Here is a 19,585-nt window from a genome sequence, read left to right as displayed (position 1 = left end):
TAACCACCAAGGGGTCACTGCAAACTGTCGAGATCTATCGAACGCCGTAAAGAAGATATATGGGAGGGTCCTTTCCGGAAGGAATGTTGTGACAATGGCCAAGCGGCAATGATAGCCGGTCCTAGTCGATGTCCCATAAGGACTAGGTGGCCGCAGGAAAGGATCTTAACAGTGAGGCTGAAAACAGAGCAAATAGTGACTTCAAGGAAAACGCTATGAGATTGGCAGGACAAGGAAATCTCGCACCGTTTGTAACCACAATGTCGTTTTGTAAGATACCGAGGTATAAATCGGGAAAGAGGCGCCACCGGTAGCGTTAAGACATGCGGCGACGGACGATATCAACGCCGAGCGCGTAGATAGAACCCAATCATAGAAGCCGCTCTGGGGTATGGCCCGAAGAGCGCAGGCGCCTCAACATGATTGCGCCGAAAGAGAAATGGGATTTATGGCGCAAGCTCAGGTCGGAATAAAATCCCCAGTTGAACGATTTTAACGGTTTTTGAAGGTTAAATGTATGATATGCATTCCCAATAGACACTCAGTAGGCGTCTGCGAACTGGTATAATCAAGGGCCATCAGGCGTCTTATGCGCTGGCCGCAAATAAAAAAGCTCCTTGTGCCGAAATCATCTTCTGAATATTGTAGGTTTTAACGCTGCAATTGGGTTCGTTTCTTGGTGGCGAACATGCGTCGTTCTGTCGCCGACGTCGATTTTGAGTTCCAGTGGGACAGGATGCTTTCCCTCTTGTGGCTTAGAGCATGCTTCAGCGGATGCTTGGCCCCTGAATCCCGGGACGTCTGCTGAGCCAATTTCAACCACATCCCTTGGTAGACACAGTGTGTCTGTAATCACAAAGGCCGCATGACGACAATGAAAGCGCAGGTGATGCGGCTGGACGCTTGGACTTGGAGGCTGGCAGGCCATTCCCAACCTTGACCTTGGATTCGAGTATCTCTTCCCTTTCATCCCGCCTCTGAGTGGCTATGCAGCAACAACCCAGCCTTCATCAAATATGCGGCGCTCCGGTCTCAGAACGTCTCCATATACGGTGCATTTAAGCTGGAGGGCTCTATTCCTCGGCATCCCTTTGCCTAAATACGCATAGCAGCACTAGTGCGGCATTGGGGCTTGATCTTTGAGTACCGGACAAGCGTTTTGGACCTCGAGGCTCAAAGGGGGGGCGTGGCCGTTCCTCAAATTTGCTCATCCTGACTTGTTCCGGGGTTTCCGGTTGATGTTGCGGTAATGCGGTCCGAGTGCCTAGACGGTTTTCACCCCTTTGACGCCCAACATCGCCACACCAAACAAGCCCAACCTCGACCCTCCCGCTTGACACCGCAACATCCAGCATAGCTGCGACACAGGCGGACTGAAAGATTCAGCATCGGTAACTGGGCGCGTTCGTCTCTGCCCATGAACCCTCGGTTGCCACGTACACGAGCGGCGGTCCGTTGACAGCAGGCCAGATGCCTACTCGTCGGCGCAGTCGTAATGGGATCGCTCAGCCTCGAAAGGTCTCATTAAGCCCCATATTTGCCGACAGGGCTCCAGCAGCCACGGTGCAGAAAACAAAGCATTCCGAACTTATAACCAGGAGGGAGCATGGGCCTTGGCGACGTTCAGCTCAGCTCAGCTCTGGCTGCCAGCGCTCGTACTCGAAGTCTCGCCGGCCACACCACCCTCGAAACCTTCCGAAACGAGATGCAACGACGCGACCTCGACGACGAACTGGCAGAGGCGCACCACCGGAGGAGGGTTCGGATCATGCGGAAACAGAATCCTTGGTTGGAACTTGCAAGTTCAACGAGGTACCCGGGACCCCAGGAGCATCTGCAACACGGCGGCTCCATCTTGTACAAGTCTTCCCAGCATGTATGGCAGCGTCAATCGAGAGTTGAAGTTCAGGACCACAAATCTGGGCTCAAATCCGGAGAGACTATGTCCCAATGATACCAGGGGGAAGCTAGGTGAAACATGCGGCCATGTCCCAAGCCAGTGCGGGCTTTCCCCTTCTCTAACTATCAGGTATTGCACCTAATCATCTTCCTTTTTGCTGGGCGCTCCCCGGAATGGCAGTCTGATGTCCGAACAGAGGACGCTGACAAGAGAATATAGAAACGGCATTCAAGCTCGGCCAACTCCGTGTTTCCGGCCTACTTCGATAACGATCGGGCGCCGGCTCTAACATGGCTCGTCTCCTCCCCCTGGCCAGGTTCTTCTGCGAAGTTACGACCTTTTGGAACATACGGCACATTCGCTACCGTGAGACTGATCCCCAGCGGCCAGTTGCAGTGACTAGGGTATGGAGATTTGTCTGACCAGGACAATGGGGTTAATCCCGGGCATGAGCTCCAGTCCACGATTTTCCTCAGGCGACTTTCGACTTGATATCCTGTTTGGAAAAGGCCCCTCCATAAACCGACGTCGCCATTCTCGACTTCGCGCGAACAACTCAGAGAGGTCACGTGATCGACCCTCCCCAACGTGCAGGGCTTGTTGATACGGTGATCGAAGTAGGGGTCTATTGGATGGTGTGGGGTGGTTTATGGCGATATTATGGGGGTGTAACACCGACGTTACGTCTCCATATACTCCCGGAACTGGCTCGTGGTTCGTTGGCATCTTGGTCTTGCATTCTGGATACTTGGTTCTGGCTCCCTGGCTTTCGATGACCTGATTCCTGGCTCTTGGTTCCCTGGCTCTTGGTTCCCTGGCTCCTGGATTTGGTCCTCTGCTCCTGGATTTTGGTTTCCTTGCTCCTGGATTTGGTTCTCTGGCTCCCGGAATTGGTTCACTGGCACTCAGATCTTGGTTTCCCGGCGTCTGGTCTATTGATTTTCTGGCTCCTGGGTTCTTTGTTTCCGGCTTCGTGGACCTTATACTCTTGGATTGCTTTTTCGAGACCCGTTCGGATCCGGTAATCTTCTTATTGAGTTGTCTTTTCGTCGGCCTTCCGATGGTTCAGCTTGCCGGGACGATCGCTCATGCTTGACTCGTCGCAAGTACCTGGATGAGAGAATTAGCGCTATTCCTCTGAGAAGGACTCTATACCAACGCAGTTCCATAAGGATTCACCAAGTCTCTTTTTGCGCCATGACTCTGCTATTCTGGGCCCCTCCTTTTCAGCTGAATCCAAGGTCTAATGCGCCGTATTCTCCGGAAGGTTCTCTGCAACTCCTTCTTCTTTCCTTGGGGTTCTCCTTACGCTATACCGTCTCAGATCCATTTTGACGGAGTTGTACTCATTGCCGGCGGGCAAGTGCTTGATTTCACAACAGCAGCACTGTCCCATCCTGGCGAGGCACTTGCGTCTCTTCGCCCGGCCGTGGTATACGCAGCTCCCGCTCTGTCCATTCCGGTCTGTATGCCCAAAGGAAGAGCCATTCCGGTCGTGCCGATAAGGAATTGCTCCTCGAAGCCGTCATCTTCCTAGGACTTGTACCGAGCGGACCATGGGAAGCAGTTATCACCCTCCAGCGTGCATGCGTTTCCGACCTGTCCATGCCGCTTCAGAGGCGATATCTCACATTGGTTCTCTATTTGTTTCCGACATGCGGATGGCATCATTCGCTCTCGCCCCTGTTACGTATGGACCCTAAGGCGGCGGACTCGCACGATGTTTGATTTCCGACTTTTGCTGAGTGGCCTGACTTCTTCGAGCGTCCGGACCACGATAGGGGTACACTGTTCCGTGAGGGGGAAATGTCAGCGTCAGGCTCAATGCCCTCCAGTTTACGTCGTGCGTTCTTTGTGGAGGCGTACCGAGGAGATAGCGACCGGTGTCAACCCTCTGCGGATTTCCTGAAATGGGCGTCAGTACGACTCTCCGATTCCAATAGTCCATAAGCCAGTCATACCGAAAGTGTCTCCAGAACGCCTATCCAACATCAATTTGGGTGTATGCAGGGGCGCACTGCATTCAAATTCCCTGACCGCTTGACCATTCGAAGCGTTGCTTCCGACGACTCGGGCCACGTCTTTCGTAAAGTGTGTGGGCCATGTTGTTTCTGCGTGTCTCAAAGGGTTTTTGGCATTGGTCGTGCCGGTCCTGCGCACACCAACACTGCAGCATTATGCAATGGTCGGAGTGCAGCGGTCATCTTCTGCCGGAGCAATAGGCACGCCATTGCCGTCTGGACGATCGTATGGACTTCGCTCTGGTTCGGTTTGAGGGTGTACCTGCCTGGCAATTCCCATAGGCCGCATTGCGATGAACGTTCTGTCTCCCGGTTTGCTTGACCGGGCACTGCTCCGATACAGTGTGCAATCGGCTTGCTTGTTAGCAGCATCCTCTCCGCCAGAATGGTTGATGCCGGGACCGCGGGAGCAGCAACGTACCCGGCGATGATAGCAAGGGTTCTTCACGCCATCCCGTCGCGTGAGGTCTGTCAGTCGAGCGGAATCCTTCTGCTGCCACGCTTCTCTCCGTATCTCTCCTGTTAATCACCATCATCGTCGTACTCCCCTGGCCATTGTGAATTCCCGGGGTGCTTGCGGAGAGCGCGTAGTGCGGCCGGGAGCAGACCTACCCATCCTTCCCACGACCAGGAGAGCGTGAGATGCGACTGGACAGTATACATGTGGAGTCGCGATATGTCCCTTAGGCAGCGCGCATGCCTGCAGCTCGGGAGTTTCGACGTTGCGTGATTTGCGGCGTGGTGGTCGATGGTGGTGTGGAGAAGGTCCAACACCAAGCCTGGCGTTCGCGATGGTCTCAGGCACGGGGCAAACCACCAGCGAAAACAGTGACGCCGGCCCACAAAGGGCCTACCCAAATCATTGGTGTGCTTGAATAGGAACGGCGACGCCTCACCTTGCTGCTCTTGAGTCAACGGTTACTGGGGACAAGTAAGGCACCTCTGCTGCTCTTCCGGGATGTAGGACCACCCAGGCTTCTTCCGCGTCTTCGAGCACGCTGCGCTTGCCAAGGGGGCAGTGGCGCCCCATGATGATATGGGCGTGCTCGTTCTGCATGCAATTGCAAATCCCTGGCCAGGCTTGCTCAGGGCGCCTGATGGTTCCATATGTGGTGCCCGGACACATCACCATTTCCGAACGAGCACCACAGTCGAAAATAACCCTGGGGGTTTGACGCAAGTAGGGTCGAGTCCGTCGTATTCATGCTCTCAGCTGTTACCTCATGCCTCCCGAAGTAGGATGGTGTTGGTGCAAGTAGCCGGAGCCCGTCATGGCCTTTTGTGTGGCACCCGGGACGCCCCTCAGTGACTGTTATGTGCACTCCTTTCCATATCGTGTACACCTAGGATCATCGACCCAAAGATTATCCAAAACCATCATTTTGGGCTATATAAGAGGTGAATTCTGTTCTCCTTTCGCCCAGTGCATCAGGGGTGGCAGCCTGATGCACTGTGGTTCAGTGGACATGTGCTGACGTTTATATTTAGGAAGGCTATCGGTTCAATTCTGGCTCAAATCGCCAAACACCTTTTTTTTTGCTTTTGTTTTCTTCTGCTTCTGGTAACCATATGTCCAGCCTCCGACCAGCCTCCGAGCTAGCACACAAGGACATGACAATTGTTTACCTCCCATCGATTATCTATTTACGGGAACTATCATTTTTCCAAGAGCATGCCAGCCCTCCTCCAAGTCTGTAAAGCTAGAGAAAGAGTTCAAATACACGTTGCCGCTTTGTGGAGCGGCTCCACCATGGAAGATTGGCTTGTGCACAAGAAAATGCCATTTTATGCTCCTCAAACGGAGACTCGGGATTATGCCCTCTGAAGGTGCGACCCTGAGATAGAAGAAGGAGTACTTGGGAGCATTCCGGCCGCAAATATGCCCTCAATCCAACAGAATCTACCGGATCTAGTTCCTCCGCTTCATGAGAAGCCAGCGATCAAGAGCAGGCCAAAGCGATACATTTTACGGCGACTGGCATTCTGAGGGTCTAGGTAGGGGGGGTCGGCACTCCGTAAGGCAGCTTGCATCCGTTCCATGGTGCCCCGACCTGTAGAGGGTGCACTGGGAGCCTACGGTCGTGTCTTGGCGCTGTTGAAGTTTACAGGCGCTTCCGGTTTGCAACACCATCTCCAGCAAACCACAGTACGCACCACAATCCCAGCACCAAACTCAACACTCTACAAGCCCCTATCACCACCATGGGCGCCATCCTCTCTTGCATCTCCGTGAGTGGCCCTACGCGCCAGCGCTTCCCGTTGGAACCCTAGCTAATCAAGTGCTAGTGCTTCCACGACGACGGCTCGTCGCCAGGCCACTCCTTCTTGTCAGCAACGTCTTTAGCGGACTCCGCTCCACCTCCAAATCCTACTAGCAACATCCTGTCCCCTATCCAGGAGGAAACTCCGCCCGAGGCTGCACCCGCAACCGAGCTCCGCGAGATGGCGCCTCCCGAGCGCCCCAAAACACCTCACTTGCAGCCTGTTGCGCCCTCCAACGCCCCCTCCACCATCAACCTGGCAGATGAGGAAGAGTAGCCCGTAGAGGGCTCCAGTCTACACGGCACTTGAGAGGGCCTGGAAGGTATCCTCCATGAGCAACCGACTGGAAGGATAGCATTTGGAGTATTTCTGGAGGAGATCACGGATTCAGCACTTGAGCAATAGCTCCTGGGGATAATAGAACATCATCTTCTTATGGAGCAAATCGTAATGGCTATGTGTGACGACGTCTGTGACTTAAACTGGCTTTCGAGCATTACGGTAGGGCATTATACAGCTTAGCATCAGAGCACGAAACCTACGGGATAGGGAGGGTAAAAAGTGTTAACGGAAAGAGGGAGTACATATGACACACAGAGAGTCGAATGAGAGGAGATTGGCACTGAGAAAATTATCCGGGGAAGCATCCACGGACTGGGCGAGAGAACCCCGCCAGGAGAATTGAGTACAAAAACCGTTAAAGCACCGTTAAACCCCCACCCCCGCAAGAAGAAAATTACTTGAGAGCTCAGTCAGAGATCCCAGTCCGACCACCAGACCACCATCATACCCTCCTCATACCGTTCACCACTGCCAGATCAGATATACTCGTCGTCGTCATCAGCTTGGAAAGCACTCTCATCGCTGTCCTCGACGCTGCTACGAAGTCCATCCTCTTCGTCCCTCTCCTTCATTTCCTTGATGTGAGCCGACATGCCCTCTTTGGCTTGCTTGCTTGCCATGCGGGAAGGACGTACACGCGGGGCGGGGTCAAGCTTTGGAACGGGCTTGAACGGAGTGTTGACGGCAGCGTTGCGTTGAGTGGCCATGGGGTTGATGAAAGATGGAGTGGCGGGCTGAGATTCCGGCGCAGTCACGAAGGACGTGTTGTTGCTGGTGATCGAATGAGGACGATCGTAGACTTCACCAAGGCCGGAGATGCGCATCTGGGAGGTCTGACGGGCCAGGTTCGGAGAGTTGTTGAATCTACCGCTCGTGGAAGACAGGGTCGTCGTACCCGAAACGCCCACAGCGTTGGTGGCGGAGAACCAGCTTGGGTTGAATGGATACTCGTCGTTCCCCCCGTCGACGCTGGCATTCGGAAGCATTCCAGACGTTGCACGTCCAGTGACACCGTTGTTGGTCATACTCGAGGAGATGTTGCCGCTGTTGTTGTTGCTGTTGAGATGAACGGCGTATTCAGCGCTCATCTGCTCGGCGCGTTGGAGGGTGCGCTCAAAGTCGCCATTGCGAAAGGGATCATCATCTTCAACCTTGATCTTGTCTTTGAAGGAGTCAGTATTGCATGTGTGGAGGTGTAGGTAATGACGGGAATGCCTACATTGCTCATTATGTCCCTGCCTACCAGCACCAGCAGCGGCCCCAAAGGCTGGAGCGGAGAGACCTAGCGCAGCACCACCAGGACTGCGACCAGCACCCACCTTACGCGATTTCGTGGTCGGACAAGGCGTGCCCTCTTCCTCGGAAGTCATATGTTCATCTGCGTCTTCAGACTCGCTGTCGTCGTTCTTCTTCTTCTTGCCTCCGGCCGTCCGCTTCCTAGCAGACGAGGTAGGCGTGGACAGAGACTTCGGGGCTGCCAGACGAGCACGAGGCGTAACTTGCTTCCTTCCCGCAGGAGAAGCGCCGGAGACGCCGGCCATCTTCTTGATCTTAACCAATCGCTCGCTAATAGCGCGGGGCGTGGGGATGACATGCGCGTCCTTAGCTACCATCCTGTTAGCGACTGTGCTGCTCACGATGAAACAGAAGTACTTACGCCACGCGGCGTGGATCTTCGCGTAGTCAATGTGGAAAGCGTGAGTTTCGATGAGCTTCAAGAGAAGGATTCGATCGTTCTCGGCGGTCCAGCTCATCCTGCCGTACGCGTTAGTAAAATGAATGCAAGATGCAAGCAGGCTACATCAGTGGGCAACTTACGTTGTCTTGGATCCAGCCATCTTGAAAGCACACCAATTGCTACCAGATCGTTGATATCAAACTGTGACGATAGGGTGGATTGAGTAGCGTAACGGGTGGAAGGGTTGATATTTGAGTAGTGTTGTCGAGCCAAGTGAGGTAAAGTGAAGTGAATCGTGTTGAAGTGAAGTGAGGTGGGGAAGGAACGGAAAGTGAAGTAGGGTTGAGGAGGAGATATGCGGACTTCCCCGAGTGAGAAACAACGCGAAGCTAGGTGAGACGGGTAGAGAGTAGAGAGGGAGAGAAGTGGTGGTGGGAGAAGAGGATCCGAACTGCCTGTGAGAGCAAAAAAGGTTGGAGATAAATTGCCAGCGCGCGCGTGAGAGGTGACCCGCTTGGTGTTTTGAAAACGGCAGGTGGCAAAATTTTTCTGTTGTATGTTGTCCCGTACTTCCTGGAAAGTGAAAGGCGGTGTTGCTTGGCCAACGTGGACTGACGTAGCTTCTCCGCTAAAACACTTGACATAACTTGGATCTTGAACTTATACTCCAAACAAACCTTGGGGCAGGAGGCATCCACGATCTGTTTAACACCGCCTCGGCTGTTGTGACTGTCGGGTATCTACTCAAGGGAGGTTCTGGCCATTCTCCGGCCATTCTAGGACAAGAGCGATGCTAATGTGTATATGTTGCGTAACACTACTATGAAACTGACGCAACTACTGCGGGAATAGAGAGATTCTAGTGGAATATAAAGTGTGTCTTTTATGATCGTTGATGGAGAAGATCTGCAGACCCAATCCCAGACCTCATTAACCCTAGAGAAGTGGCACAGAATCCTTAGATACAGTGATACTATAGGCTCTTATAACCACAGGGTTTCGACGCGACACATTAAGTCCCGTCCATCCCATTACAGACCATCGATAAGAGTTGTTCCATCCAGGATTGTTCAACCAAGATCTCCGAACAGAGATGCGGAGGTTGACGTTCAGACCAGCTCACAGTCGGTCCCGTCGCTTGCTGCAGTCATAGTGTCTTCTTCCATGTCGCTCTCTTCCTGCTGGGCCTTCTTAGATTTCTTCAGAGGGCTCGTCTTGGTGATGCGGCCGGACTTGACGCCTTTATAGAGCGAAATAGTCAGCCGACCAATGCCCTAGGTACATACACAACTAGTTGCTCCTCGGAAGCCAAACATACCTTCAATAGCCGACTTGGGCGTCTTCGGAGTACGGGGAGTCTTCGGAGTCTTTGGACGGGCAGGAGAAGGAGCAGGAGCGTCCCCAGCTTCCTCTTTCAGCTGTTGAGCAAACTTCTTTGGCTTGCGGAGGAAGTTCTCAATGGTGTTGTAAGTGGCATCTTTGCCAAAGAGGCGTGCCACCTCACGGCAATTGATCTGAAACCCTAGTGAATACAACTCTTCTTGTAGTCGGGCACAATGTTCATAGGTCCTTCTCGTACCTTTCCGTCGAAGGACGCGATAATTGCAGCGAGAAGGCGATCGCGGACCTCAGGGTCTTGCCAATTGACAGGCATCGTTGATGATCTAGATAGATAGTGTTTAGTGAAACAAAGAACCGTCATGAAGGCAACTTGAAAGTACGCGCACTGCGCTAGGGTACACTGCAGGGAGGTAGGGCTATCCTAACTTACTGTTGATTGAAGGGATAGTTGGGTGAGGGCAAACGTTGAGTAGCGCTTGAGTCAAGTTGTGCCAGTGTGAGGTTGAAGGACTGGGGATGTAGGGTGAGGGGAGCCTGTTGATATACGTGGGAGCGGCGTTGAGGCTGTGGCTAAAAAAACGGAAAGCTCAAGATCGGTCTTGGCTAAAAGAGATTGTGCCGCCGCGTAACTAAGTAAAAGTCAAGGCGGTGAGGCATTGACACGCGTTGAATTGGCGCGTGATTTTGCCACCAAGGAGTTGAAGCGGTGAAAGACGTTCTTGCGAAAACAGCTAGCACTGCTGACACCCAAGGTGCGGCAGCCCCAACTTCGCTGTGCATCTTACCAACGCCTATGGGCATCTCGAAGACAGTCACAATTGCCCAGTCAACATACATGTGTATCCCACGTACCTCTGAAGCGAGGAGATTTGGCTGAAACGGAAGATGTCAAGATAATCTGTACATGCACCCATCGTGCCCGGGCCGAGTGGATAAGTGGTAATATCAATAGATAACTGAATGTTCGACAATGTGAAATGAGTGAACGATAAATATGACAGCGTTGTTCAACTTCAAAAGAAAGACATAAACCCTGTGTCGCACACTGGACCAAACCCCACAGTGCCAACACTGCACTTTGACAGCGGCACATACGACTCCGGACTCAGACGCTCAAACCACAGAAATGAGCCGGTTCTAGGAAGCGTACCTAAGATACCGTGCACGTCCGTTGGGCTACCTTCGAATCTTTCAACCATCAAGGTCTGCGGGAGAACCTAAAACCATTTAGCATGCGTTCACATCGCCCGGGTTTGAGCTCACATACGACTTAAGAAGCCGGGCGAACAACCCTCCATGATCCTCGTCCGCCATTGTTGCGCTCTGGCTCTCAATGTCGTCCGTTTTTCGTGCCTTTACGGAGGTAGGATGGATGGGGTGCGTACATTCAGAGGCACACTCGTCACAGAACCAAAACAAAGCCGTCCGATTCAATACAGTGGCGCATCCCGCACAATGTCCTTTTGTCAACGCCAATTGCTTGATCTTCTGACGATTCCGGACATCAGATAGAGGAAGTATTGTTTGGCTTCCGCTCGCCTCGCAAGTTCCGCACACTTCTTGCTCTATGATCTCCTGTTCGTTCCTATCACACTTGCACCTGTCTCGCTTGAGCCAGGTTTTGTGGTCAATGGCTTCTCTCCGACGCTTATCAACGTAGCACGATGTACAGTACGGATTGCAGTGTTGGGCATGGTGTCTACTAGGAATACCGAGCCACTGCACTTGCCTCTTGCACAACTGGAATTGTCAGCACCTAGGTTCAGTCTAGGCATCGAAGGAAGTGGGCGAATAGCAAACATCAGAAAACAAGGAGAGATCCCACGAACGTGGAATGAGAGGATCGGCCCTATTATCACTTTTTGCATATGTGACTCACCTCGCATATAGGACTGGGACAATATGGGCATATCTTTCTGCCCTGAGAGCAGCAACGTTCTCTCAATTTAGGCACGCGATACTCCAAATCACGGCTTGGGAACACGGCCTCCCGAATATCTCGAGATGCTAGACTTAAACTCTTTACGTCATCGTAACACATTCCGTCTACGATGTTGAGAAGTAAATGCTCGATTGTCAAAACCTTTTGCAGTCCTCCTGGTGGTTCAAAGTGATCTTCTCCAGGTGCGCATGGCGCGGGCACTGGCGGAGTTTCGCTAGGGCCGTCATCCGCGAGTTTATGTTTCAAGATCCGGAAAACATAGTACACGAATATCTGCATATATCCGCCAGCGGCCACAAAGAGAGGTAATGGCGCGGTTAGAAATTCACGGAGAACATGCCAAGGTTGCCGCCAGGTGAGCTTCGGTCGCGTCAAGGACGTATAGTACAGCTCCAGGTAAGTGAGTAGAGATAGCAGAGCACTTAAGAACGTGAGCATTGACTCTGAGCGCTTCGCAAGGTCGATGATGGTGCTACTTACAGCGTCGAAATCTCAAATGCCCATTCAGTGGTGAACTTTTGACAGGCGTGTTTCTGGCTTTCGCCGCCGGCACCCACCGTCTCGCTGTAAATGTCTTTATCAATATCGCAAGCCGAAACAGGAGCAGGGCTGTATCGTTGTGCAGCCACTGCCATTCCAAGCGCGATGGTAAGTACAAAGTCTCCAAGCCCCAGCGCAAGATATTGACCTGGCCACCTGGCAATGTATCCGCAGTACCAGCAGAGCCGTCGATACCAGGCCAAAATAAAAGTTGCAATAACTATTCCTTGCTGCGTCTTCAGTTAGCAACAGAGATTAATCTCTAATAATGCAGAGGATACGGCAAAATCGCGTCTAGTTCGTCTGATAGGTATAAGGCCTGAACTATAACTGGTACTAGTTCCGTAAGATTGAAGAAATACGTACGATAGTGAGTGCAACACAATGGGTACCTAATATTGAATCGTCATATAGATTATGTGACGGTGTCTTTCTCAACCGGGCGAGGATACGGATAACAATGACATGAGAGGAGAAGGAGGACACGCTCAATGAAACCATGAAGACCCTAATGAGTTCGATCAGGGAGCTCAGCGCCAATTCGTCCAAAGGTGGTATCCATTTCTTGACCCAGGCGTCATACCAGTCCAGCATTGCGCTCATCATTCATTGATATTGCTTGGGACTTTGCTTCGACCAGGTTTCGGCACTGTTTCAACGCGTCATATACTGATTTGTGCAAAAAATAAATGGCGGATATGTGAAGGTATGATATTGAAGGGAAGAGAGGGGGTTTTGTGTTGTACATACGTGTCCGATCGCCCCAAAAGTTAGCGCCATCGATTAGGTCCGGATGCTACCTAGGTATGCACCTTCACCATGTGTTAGTAGTCGTCATCACAAATCACCCGGAACAAAATTCGCAGCGCTGGGTATTACACAATCTTCCACGGGCTGTTCGAAAAGGCCTTTATCCAAGAAGCGTTTTTTAGCCATGGTCGCAGCAAGTTGTGTGTTCGAACGTGTGGTGATCGGTGGACATGAGATCAAATGCCACCACAACGCCGGACGACATGAATGACATCATGTCACATGCTACTCGCCCGGGAGTCAAGAGGAATCAAGGGTATTAGATCGAATTCTAATAAGTCGAATTTGGCCGTCTCCGTGACCTGGCAACTGGAAAAAATCAGAGCGCGAGTGCCCATCACCAACGTTGGGACTCGGATTCTAACCTCCCGGAGGGATCAGCAAGCCGTGCGATGGATAAGCGTTGCGTATCCATGTTCGGAACACTCCCTCGTGCAGAAAAGCAGGGAACGCAGGGGCAATTGCAGAGTGTTGACATTGTCATTTTGCAACGTGCAGCGGAGCATTTCCCGAACATCGGTTGTAGGGCCCACCAACCGTTCCCCAGGGCTCATATGGCGGCTGACCCTTTTGCAATTCGATTATTAAGTCGTTTTATGGGAGTGCAGGCGGGGGATGCGTACCGCCTCCTCCCACGTCCGAATGAACACTTCCCTGTACTTCTGCTCCAAGTTAGATTACCTAGTGTAAACAATTCAGTTGGTTACGTCCTGATTACGCCACTACTACTGTAGAGCACGGCATTTTAAGGCTGATACACCTAGATGGAGGGGCTGTCAAGAAGCAGGAGGAGCCAATTAGAAGATCAATAGCCCTTGTGCGCATGGTTGTGTTCACTCGGACGTGAAAAGCGACAGTATGCTATCCCCTGCTGACATTAAAGCCCTTCTTCGTCCGCTTATCCTTGCCATCGTCCCAATCTCTTTTGGCTCGTCCCTCTGTCTTGATTTCCTGAGCCCTTTCTCGCGGATCTATCACAAGCAGCTCTTCTTCATTCTTGCGTTTCCACTCCAAGTCCTTGCCAAGCCTGTCCTTGGCGAACGACAGAGAATGCGACATCCAACCGGCGTCATCATCGGACTCTGCATGATCCTCTTTGTCCCAAGCCGTACATGACTGGCAGCCAACGATAAAATGAAGATCGCAGGGGACCTCCTCTTCATCTGTGATCGGACGGGCGCTATTCACTTCTCCGTTGCTAGCATCGCGCACTGCCATATCTGTCGGGACATCGGGAGACTTTGAGTTTAGAGAAGGGGCGGCAGCTTCCAGCTTTGACTTGAACTGAGAGAGAATGTCTAGCGCGGACTTTTCTGATGCGGCATCGTTTGCACCCGCGCCTCGCTTGCGACCGCGCATGGTGCCGGGGGGAACCATGGATTCTAGTAACGACTTCTTCTTGGTCGTCTCAGCGGTTTGAGCTGGAGTGGTGCGCTTCATGGAAGCCTTCACAGCTGCAATCTGCGCGTTGATGCGGTCGAGTTTTGTCTGTTGAGGTGATGGTTCTCTGGGGGTTTGAGATGCTGGTTCTGGTCTTTCCGTCACCGATGCGTCGGCTTTACGCTCAGGGGATTGCGCGGCGGGAGGCGACGGACGCGCTGGTTTTCGGATGGGGATGGTTTTCTCTGCCGGAACGCTTGCTGATGGTTTTGTGCTGACCTTGGAGGGGTGTTCACCCTCAGCACTAACCAGCGCTGCGTTGTACTTCACCTTCTTCGCCACAGGCGGCGGTGCACCTTCCTCGGCTTCGTCAACACCAAAGCTCAATAAGGCCTTGTCAGCCTTCCTTTTCGGTTTTTTGACCTTCTTTAGCTCAGGTACCGTTCGCTCGGCAATCCGTACTCTTTTGACCATGTCCTGGAACGGATTTATGATGATTTCCGCTCCAGTAATCTTCGTGGGGTACAGCGGTCTTTCCTCACTTCCCTTGGCAATCTCAGCCTCGGCCATCTTCATCAGATTGTAGATGGTATCGCCTGCCACTCTGCCAAACATTGTGTTCTTGCCGTTCAACTCCGGCGTACTTCCCAGAGTGAAGAAGAACTGGCTCCCATTATCATTGGGTTTGCCCGTGTTCGCCATGCCCAGCAGCCCTCGTCTATTGAACTTGAGGCGGCTGTGGAACTCATCCTCAAAGGGTTCTCCATCGTAGCTGCTCTCTCCGCCTTGTCCAGTGCCTGTGGGGTCACCACCTTGTATTATAAAGCCTTTCACCAAGCGATGAAAGATGGTATTGTCGTAGTAGCCATCGAGGCATAGTTGCAGGAAATTGCGCGAAGCCTTGGGCGTCTGCTTCGCGAATAGCTCGAGTTCGAGGTCACCGGCGGTAGTTTGGAGGAGGACTTTCGCGGTTGGATTCGGCTCTAAGTTGTATATGGTGCTCATGCTGGCAATAAGCACTCAGCAAGCGCTGGTACGGGGGGATACGGGCGACTGGGCGCGGTTTATGGACGAGGTGCTTGCGGTTGGAGCAAGTCGATGTCGAAATTCTGCCGTTTCGATGTCACTGACCGCCTACGGGAGGACCATACCGTATCGGGGCTAGACCTTGACCTCTGTCTGCCAACAACGTCACTTGCTTTCGTCTCTTCGGATTCCTGGCCAGCAAAAAGCTCCACAAACAGGAATAAATTCTATCATGCCGACTCTGTCCACATAGGCGAATTGCGCTTCTCCTCCTTCATCGCGCATCAAGAGCGGCAGCCGAGCAGTACTGTGCCAACGAAGATGCTGCCCTACATCAACACACGTTCGTCCACCGAGCATTGATTTCATCGAGAGGAGCTATAACGACTAACTGTTCGGTAGCATTTGTCCATGTTGGCAAGCTTCTGGGGACGTCACCTGACGACTGTAAGATATCTGTATCCCGATGTTACTAACCTTTCACTGATTCCTGCCTACTAGTGAAGCTTGTGTTTTCGTTTTATCTTTCATATCCACTAGCGGCAATTTTGAAGCGCATACCCGATCGAGACCCATGGAAGAAGAATTTGTTCATAATATGGTATCTCGTGTCGACGCATCTTATGTTCCATACTGACCGTGACAAGCGTCTCAGTCTTCTATCTAGTCGGGCTCTTTGACCTTTGGGACGGCTTTAGGACCTTGATCATTAGTGCGACCGGGGCATACATGATTTCATGGCGAATCAAGTCACCCTATATGCCTTGGGTTGGGTTTGTCTTTCTCATGGCGCATATGTCCATCAACCATATATACAGGCAACTCTTGGATGACGACTCCGTTGTGGATATTACAGGTACAGGTCACGGCTGGACCGGTTTAACTCGCGTACTAAGATGCTTCTAGGCGCTCAGATGGTTATGATCATGAAAGTATGAACTCGCCATCGCCCCGCGGATCTTCTACTAAAAGTAGCAGCTCACAGCCTTTTGCTGGAATGTCCAGGACGGCCGTTTGCCAGATTCAGAACTGTCCGATTTCCAGAAAGCCCACGCTATTCGGGAACTCCCCGGCATTCTCGACTACGCAGGATATGTCCTCTTCTTCCCTGCCCTGATGGCAGGTCCGGCTTTCGACTACTGTGACTACAGCCGGTACATCAGTACCACTATGTTTGCCCTCCCGCCTGGGGTGGATCCATCGAAAGCCCCTCCCACACGAAAGAAGCGGAAGATCCCTCGCAGTGGGACTCCAGCAACGATTAAAGCCCTTGTGGGATCTTTGTGGATATTTTCCTTCCTTAAGTTCTCGGGATGGTACAATACCACGTACCTTTTGAGCGACGAATTCACCAAGTATGGCTTCCTGCGCCGTGTATGGTGTCTATATATGCTCGGTTTTACGACCCGGATGAAGTACTACGGTGTCTGGACCCTCACTGAAGGAGCCTGCATCCTCTCTGGCATCGGATACAACGGCATTGATGCAGTGACGGGTCGTGCTAAGTGGGACAGACTTACCAATATCAAACCCCTAGAGCTCGAACTCGCACAAAACACCAGAGGATTCTTGGGTGCTTGGAACATCAACACCAACAATTGGCTAAGAAACTATATGTACCTTCGAGTTACGCCCAAGGGGAAGAAGCCGGGCTTCCGAGCTACTCTGGCGACATTCTTCACAAGCGCCTTTTGGCATGGGTTCTATCCTGGCTACTATCTCAGCTTCATCTTAGCCGCTTTCATTCAAACCGTCGCGAAGAGTACGTGACCAATTGGCATTGGCGATGTCTCGACACTGAACAATGTTGCGGAAAGGGCCTAGCTGACAAATAGCAGATGGTCGCCGACTCATCCGGCCGCTCTTTCTGACTCCTGATGGCAAAGCCCCTCTCCCGTCAAAGCAGTACTACGACATAGCTACCTTTTTCATAACACAGGCCACGTTCGCCTTTACGGTGGCTCCGTTCATCTTCCTCCGCTTGCACGATAGCCTTGCTATCTGGTCGCGGGTTTACTACTACGGGGTCGTGGGGACTGCGTTATCGTTCGCCTTATTCGACGGCTCGCTACCTTTCCGCGCCTGGTTGATTAAGCGCCAGAAGGCTCGTACTGGGACAGCACAGACCACCGCGAAGACTGCCGATGAGGCAGACACGAGCCTGGAGTCAAAGAAGATCGAGAAGGTGGCTAGGGAGGCCGCACAGGAGAGTCTGGCCAAGGAAGACGCGCGTGACACAAAGCTAAGAAAGAAGGGGAGCATGGAGAGCTTGAGAACTGGTATGCTGGGCATACCTGATGATCCGGCCAAGGAGATGGAGGATATTGTGGCAGAAGTGAAGAGGGACATTGAGGAGAGGAAAAGAAGGGGAAGTTTGGTGCAAGGCTTCGATGTTAGACGAGCGGTGGATGAGAAGGTCAAGCAGCTGAGGAGCAGATAGTGGGTTAAGATGTTGACTGCATCGCGTTGATTGGGATGAACGTCGATCGAGCTGGGTAGCTGGGGAGTCGAATGGGAGGAACATAATGGATGACGGGCTACAGGGAGCGAGATGGGGAACATCAATCCGCTCCCATTCGCGGAAACGTGGGGGATACCTATTGTTAGTGTATATTTCCGGACTTGAGCGTACATGTAGAGTTCTCCGTACCCACTTCTGAATCTTGGCATGTTACATGATTTCCGTTGATGGAGATCGTCTTCCACTATGCGACTTTTCCAGACCTGCGTTGGGTTCTCGTCGGTCAACAGCGATCTCCTCTCTGCCTCCAGCTGTCCTGCACTTCTGTCATCAAACGTCCGCAAGACATCACTTCACAGTTCCCCAATCGAAATCCCACTCGCCTTCTCCAACAACCCCATTGTCTGCAACGCCGGAAGACCCCGAGGCAGCATTGAAAACGCACTCGGATCCACCACCCCTCACCCCTCAAAGACAAAACTTCGCATTCACAGACCCGATCTTTTAAGAACTAGACGCATCGGCAAGTAGATAAATGAGGTATTCGATTGGCTGTCTTCTGCGTACCTGTGTTTGATCTATGATAGGCACCGCAAACCAGAAGGAGACGTCCAAAGGAGGCCAAGCGCTGCCGAGTGGTCCAACACGGTGCGCGCAAATCTGCCGGCTTGCAATGGGAGCAATAGCGCTCAATTCGAGGAATCGCAAGAAGTGAAGAAGGTATGGCAAGCTCTTCGGCCAGAAGGACCCGGGATGCAATGACATAGGAAAGTGCAACACCTTCCAAGGGAGCGCCATTTTGCTGCTGCAGCCCTTTTGATAGAATCAAGAACTCCTGAACGCCAGACCAAGCAGCTATATGCTGTCGCGTCCAAATGCAACATGAACACTCCTGAGCGTCAGGCACAGAGCCAGGATTGCCCAATGCCAAATTCGAATACGATGTATGCCTGGAAAAGGCATTCGAACTTCGAAGGAAGCCAAGACGCCAAAACAACAAGAAAATCAGCATGCTCAAACTGGGCCCCAACCTGCACGCAATCTTCGAGCTAGCTGTATGTCCTTCTGTTGGATGGTGACTCGCTTCGCATGGATAGCGCACAGATTCGTGTCATGGAAGAGGGCGACGAGAAATGCTTCAGTGGCTTCTTGAAGCGCTTGCAGGGCCGTACTTTGCCAGAGGAACGGTTCGCCGGAGTCTTGGGGAAATTGGTTCGTCGCGATCTCTCGAACCTGGCCGCTTGTTAGCTTCCGTCAAGCCTAGGCAAATTGCTTGGGTACAGAATTGGTACGTACCAGTCGCTGGAAGGGTGTTCTAAGCAGAAGCAAGTCGGTTGTTTTCTGGTACTTTCGGATTTCGCGCAGCGCTACAGATCCCGGCTTGTGACGTCTGGTGGTCTTCGGCGCAGGGCCAGGCATTCCCACTTTCCAACGTTTGTCAGTATAAATAAATCTGTACAAGGACCATCTTATTACCTCGCGCGCCCGAGCTCCTCCTTGCACCGCCAGTGCTGTCTCTGCCTCCAATGCTAGCTCTTCCTCCTCTTCCACGACCAGACGCTCCTCCGCGCGAGGGCCGCGCCTTGTTTCTCCGGACCTCAGCTGCTTTGGGAGGCATTTCCATGGGTGCGGCGCCCTTTCTGAGGGTACGCAGAGAGATACGTGGTGTGGGGGTGTTTGAACTGTGCGGGAAAGACGCGAACGCGTCGGCTCGGTTGTTCCCGCGATCAACTCGAGATTGAACGGGCTTGCGGACAAGGATGTGCAACTGCTCCTCTCAAGTCTCAGCCCTGGATAAATGACGGAAGGATAGGTCTCATATAACAGCGCACGCGCACAAAAACCCTGTGCAGCGAGTCGACGGACATGCTTGAACACTGCT

The 19,585-nt window shown here is 52.4% G+C and overlaps 8 protein-coding genes across 8 annotated transcripts; 3 read left to right on the top strand and 5 right to left on the bottom strand.

The window, feature by feature from the left end:
- Positions 1-1,606: 1,606 nt before the first annotated feature.
- EI97DRAFT_462068 (uncharacterized protein) lies at positions 1,607-2,299 on the top strand (the record flags this gene model as incomplete). Its single annotated transcript, XM_033801244.1, has 2 exons — positions 1,607-1,876; positions 2,120-2,299. The coding sequence occupies 2 exons, from the start codon at positions 1,607-1,609 to the stop codon at positions 2,297-2,299; spliced, it is 450 nt and encodes a 149-aa protein (XP_033649820.1).
- A 3,824-nt stretch (positions 2,300-6,123) lies between these two features.
- Positions 6,124-6,459, top strand: EI97DRAFT_462067 (uncharacterized protein; the record flags this gene model as incomplete). Its single annotated transcript, XM_033801243.1, has 2 exons — positions 6,124-6,150; positions 6,208-6,459. The coding sequence occupies 2 exons, from the start codon at positions 6,124-6,126 to the stop codon at positions 6,457-6,459; spliced, it is 279 nt and encodes a 92-aa protein (XP_033649819.1).
- A 513-nt stretch (positions 6,460-6,972) lies between these two features.
- Positions 6,973-7,276, bottom strand: EI97DRAFT_437042 (uncharacterized protein). Its single transcript, XM_033799255.1, has one exon. The coding sequence runs from the start codon at positions 7,230-7,232 to the stop codon at positions 7,002-7,004; it is 231 nt and encodes a 76-aa protein (XP_033649818.1). The 5' UTR covers positions 7,233-7,276; the 3' UTR covers positions 6,973-7,001.
- Positions 7,277-9,312: 2,036 nt separating this feature from the next.
- Positions 9,313-9,857, bottom strand: EI97DRAFT_462065 (uncharacterized protein; the record flags this gene model as incomplete). The annotated part of the gene is made up of 3 exons (XM_033801242.1): positions 9,313-9,443; positions 9,522-9,717; positions 9,783-9,857. The coding sequence occupies 3 exons, from the start codon at positions 9,855-9,857 to the stop codon at positions 9,313-9,315; spliced, it is 402 nt and encodes a 133-aa protein (XP_033649817.1).
- A 625-nt stretch (positions 9,858-10,482) lies between these two features.
- Positions 10,483-12,888, bottom strand: EI97DRAFT_229200 (uncharacterized protein). The gene is made up of 6 exons (XM_033793937.1): positions 12,777-12,888; positions 12,393-12,675; positions 11,967-12,256; positions 11,424-11,907; positions 10,812-11,284; positions 10,483-10,761 (listed from the first exon to the last, which is right to left on the bottom strand). The coding sequence occupies exons 2-6, from the start codon at positions 12,630-12,632 to the stop codon at positions 10,743-10,745; spliced, it is 1,506 nt and encodes a 501-aa protein (XP_033649816.1). The 5' UTR covers positions 12,633-12,675; positions 12,777-12,888; the 3' UTR covers positions 10,483-10,742.
- Positions 12,889-13,560: 672 nt separating this feature from the next.
- EI97DRAFT_229194 (cyclophilin-like protein) lies at positions 13,561-15,297 on the bottom strand. The gene has a single exon (XM_033793936.1). It carries the CDS (start codon positions 15,219-15,221, stop codon positions 13,698-13,700), a length of 1,524 nt encoding a protein of 507 aa, XP_033649815.1. The 5' UTR covers positions 15,222-15,297; the 3' UTR covers positions 13,561-13,697.
- A 127-nt stretch (positions 15,298-15,424) lies between these two features.
- Positions 15,425-17,961, top strand: EI97DRAFT_406515 (MBOAT family protein-like protein). The gene is made up of 7 exons (XM_033796591.1): positions 15,425-15,585; positions 15,645-15,689; positions 15,744-15,843; positions 15,890-16,098; positions 16,149-16,174; positions 16,221-17,004; positions 17,081-17,961. The coding sequence occupies exons 1-7, from the start codon at positions 15,564-15,566 to the stop codon at positions 17,680-17,682; spliced, it is 1,788 nt and encodes a 595-aa protein (XP_033649814.1). The 5' UTR covers positions 15,425-15,563; the 3' UTR covers positions 17,683-17,961.
- A 756-nt stretch (positions 17,962-18,717) lies between these two features.
- EI97DRAFT_426582 (histone-fold-containing protein) lies at positions 18,718-19,536 on the bottom strand (the record flags this gene model as incomplete). The annotated part of the gene is made up of 3 exons (XM_033797194.1): positions 19,207-19,536; positions 19,000-19,127; positions 18,718-18,936 (listed from the first exon to the last, which is right to left on the bottom strand). Exons 1-3 carry the CDS (start codon positions 19,325-19,327, stop codon positions 18,718-18,720), a joined length of 468 nt encoding a protein of 155 aa, XP_033649813.1. The 5' UTR covers positions 19,328-19,536.
- Between the last annotated feature and the right edge of the window lie 49 nt (positions 19,537-19,585).

The sequence above is a fragment of the Westerdykella ornata genome, assembly GCF_010094085.1.
Source record: "Westerdykella ornata strain CBS 379.55 unplaced genomic scaffold EI97scaffold_40, whole genome shotgun sequence".
NCBI lineage: Eukaryota > Fungi > Ascomycota > Dothideomycetes > Pleosporales > Sporormiaceae > Westerdykella > Westerdykella ornata.
This window is presented reverse-complemented; position numbering and strand designations above follow the sequence as displayed.

Excerpts from the sequence above, each read along its gene's own strand:
- EI97DRAFT_437042 (XM_033799255.1), bottom strand. The coding sequence starts at position 7,232 with ATGGCCACTCAACGCAACGCTGCCGTCAACACTCCGTTCAAGCCCGTT.
- EI97DRAFT_229200 (XM_033793937.1), bottom strand. The coding sequence starts at position 12,632 with ATGATGAGCGCAATGCTGGACTGGTATGACGCCTGGGTCAAGAAATGG. Across the intron at positions 12,257-12,392 it reads ATTGTGTTGCACTCACTATC|CAAGGAATAGTTATTGCAAC; the intron begins GTACGTATTTCT and ends CTGAAGACGCAG. Across the intron at positions 11,908-11,966 it reads GCATTTGAGATTTCGACGCT|TGCTCTGCTATCTCTACTCA; the intron begins GTAAGTAGCACC and ends CACGTTCTTAAG.
- EI97DRAFT_229194 (XM_033793936.1), bottom strand. The coding sequence starts at position 15,221 with ATGAGCACCATATACAACTTAGAGCCGAATCCAACCGCGAAAGTCCTC.
- EI97DRAFT_406515 (XM_033796591.1), top strand. The coding sequence starts at position 15,564 with ATGCTGCCCTACATCAACACAC. Across the intron at positions 16,099-16,148 it reads CTCCGTTGTGGATATTACAG|GCGCTCAGATGGTTATGATC; the intron begins GTACAGGTCACG and ends AGATGCTTCTAG. Across the intron at positions 16,175-16,220 it reads AGATGGTTATGATCATGAAA|CTCACAGCCTTTTGCTGGAA; the intron begins GTATGAACTCGC and ends TAAAAGTAGCAG.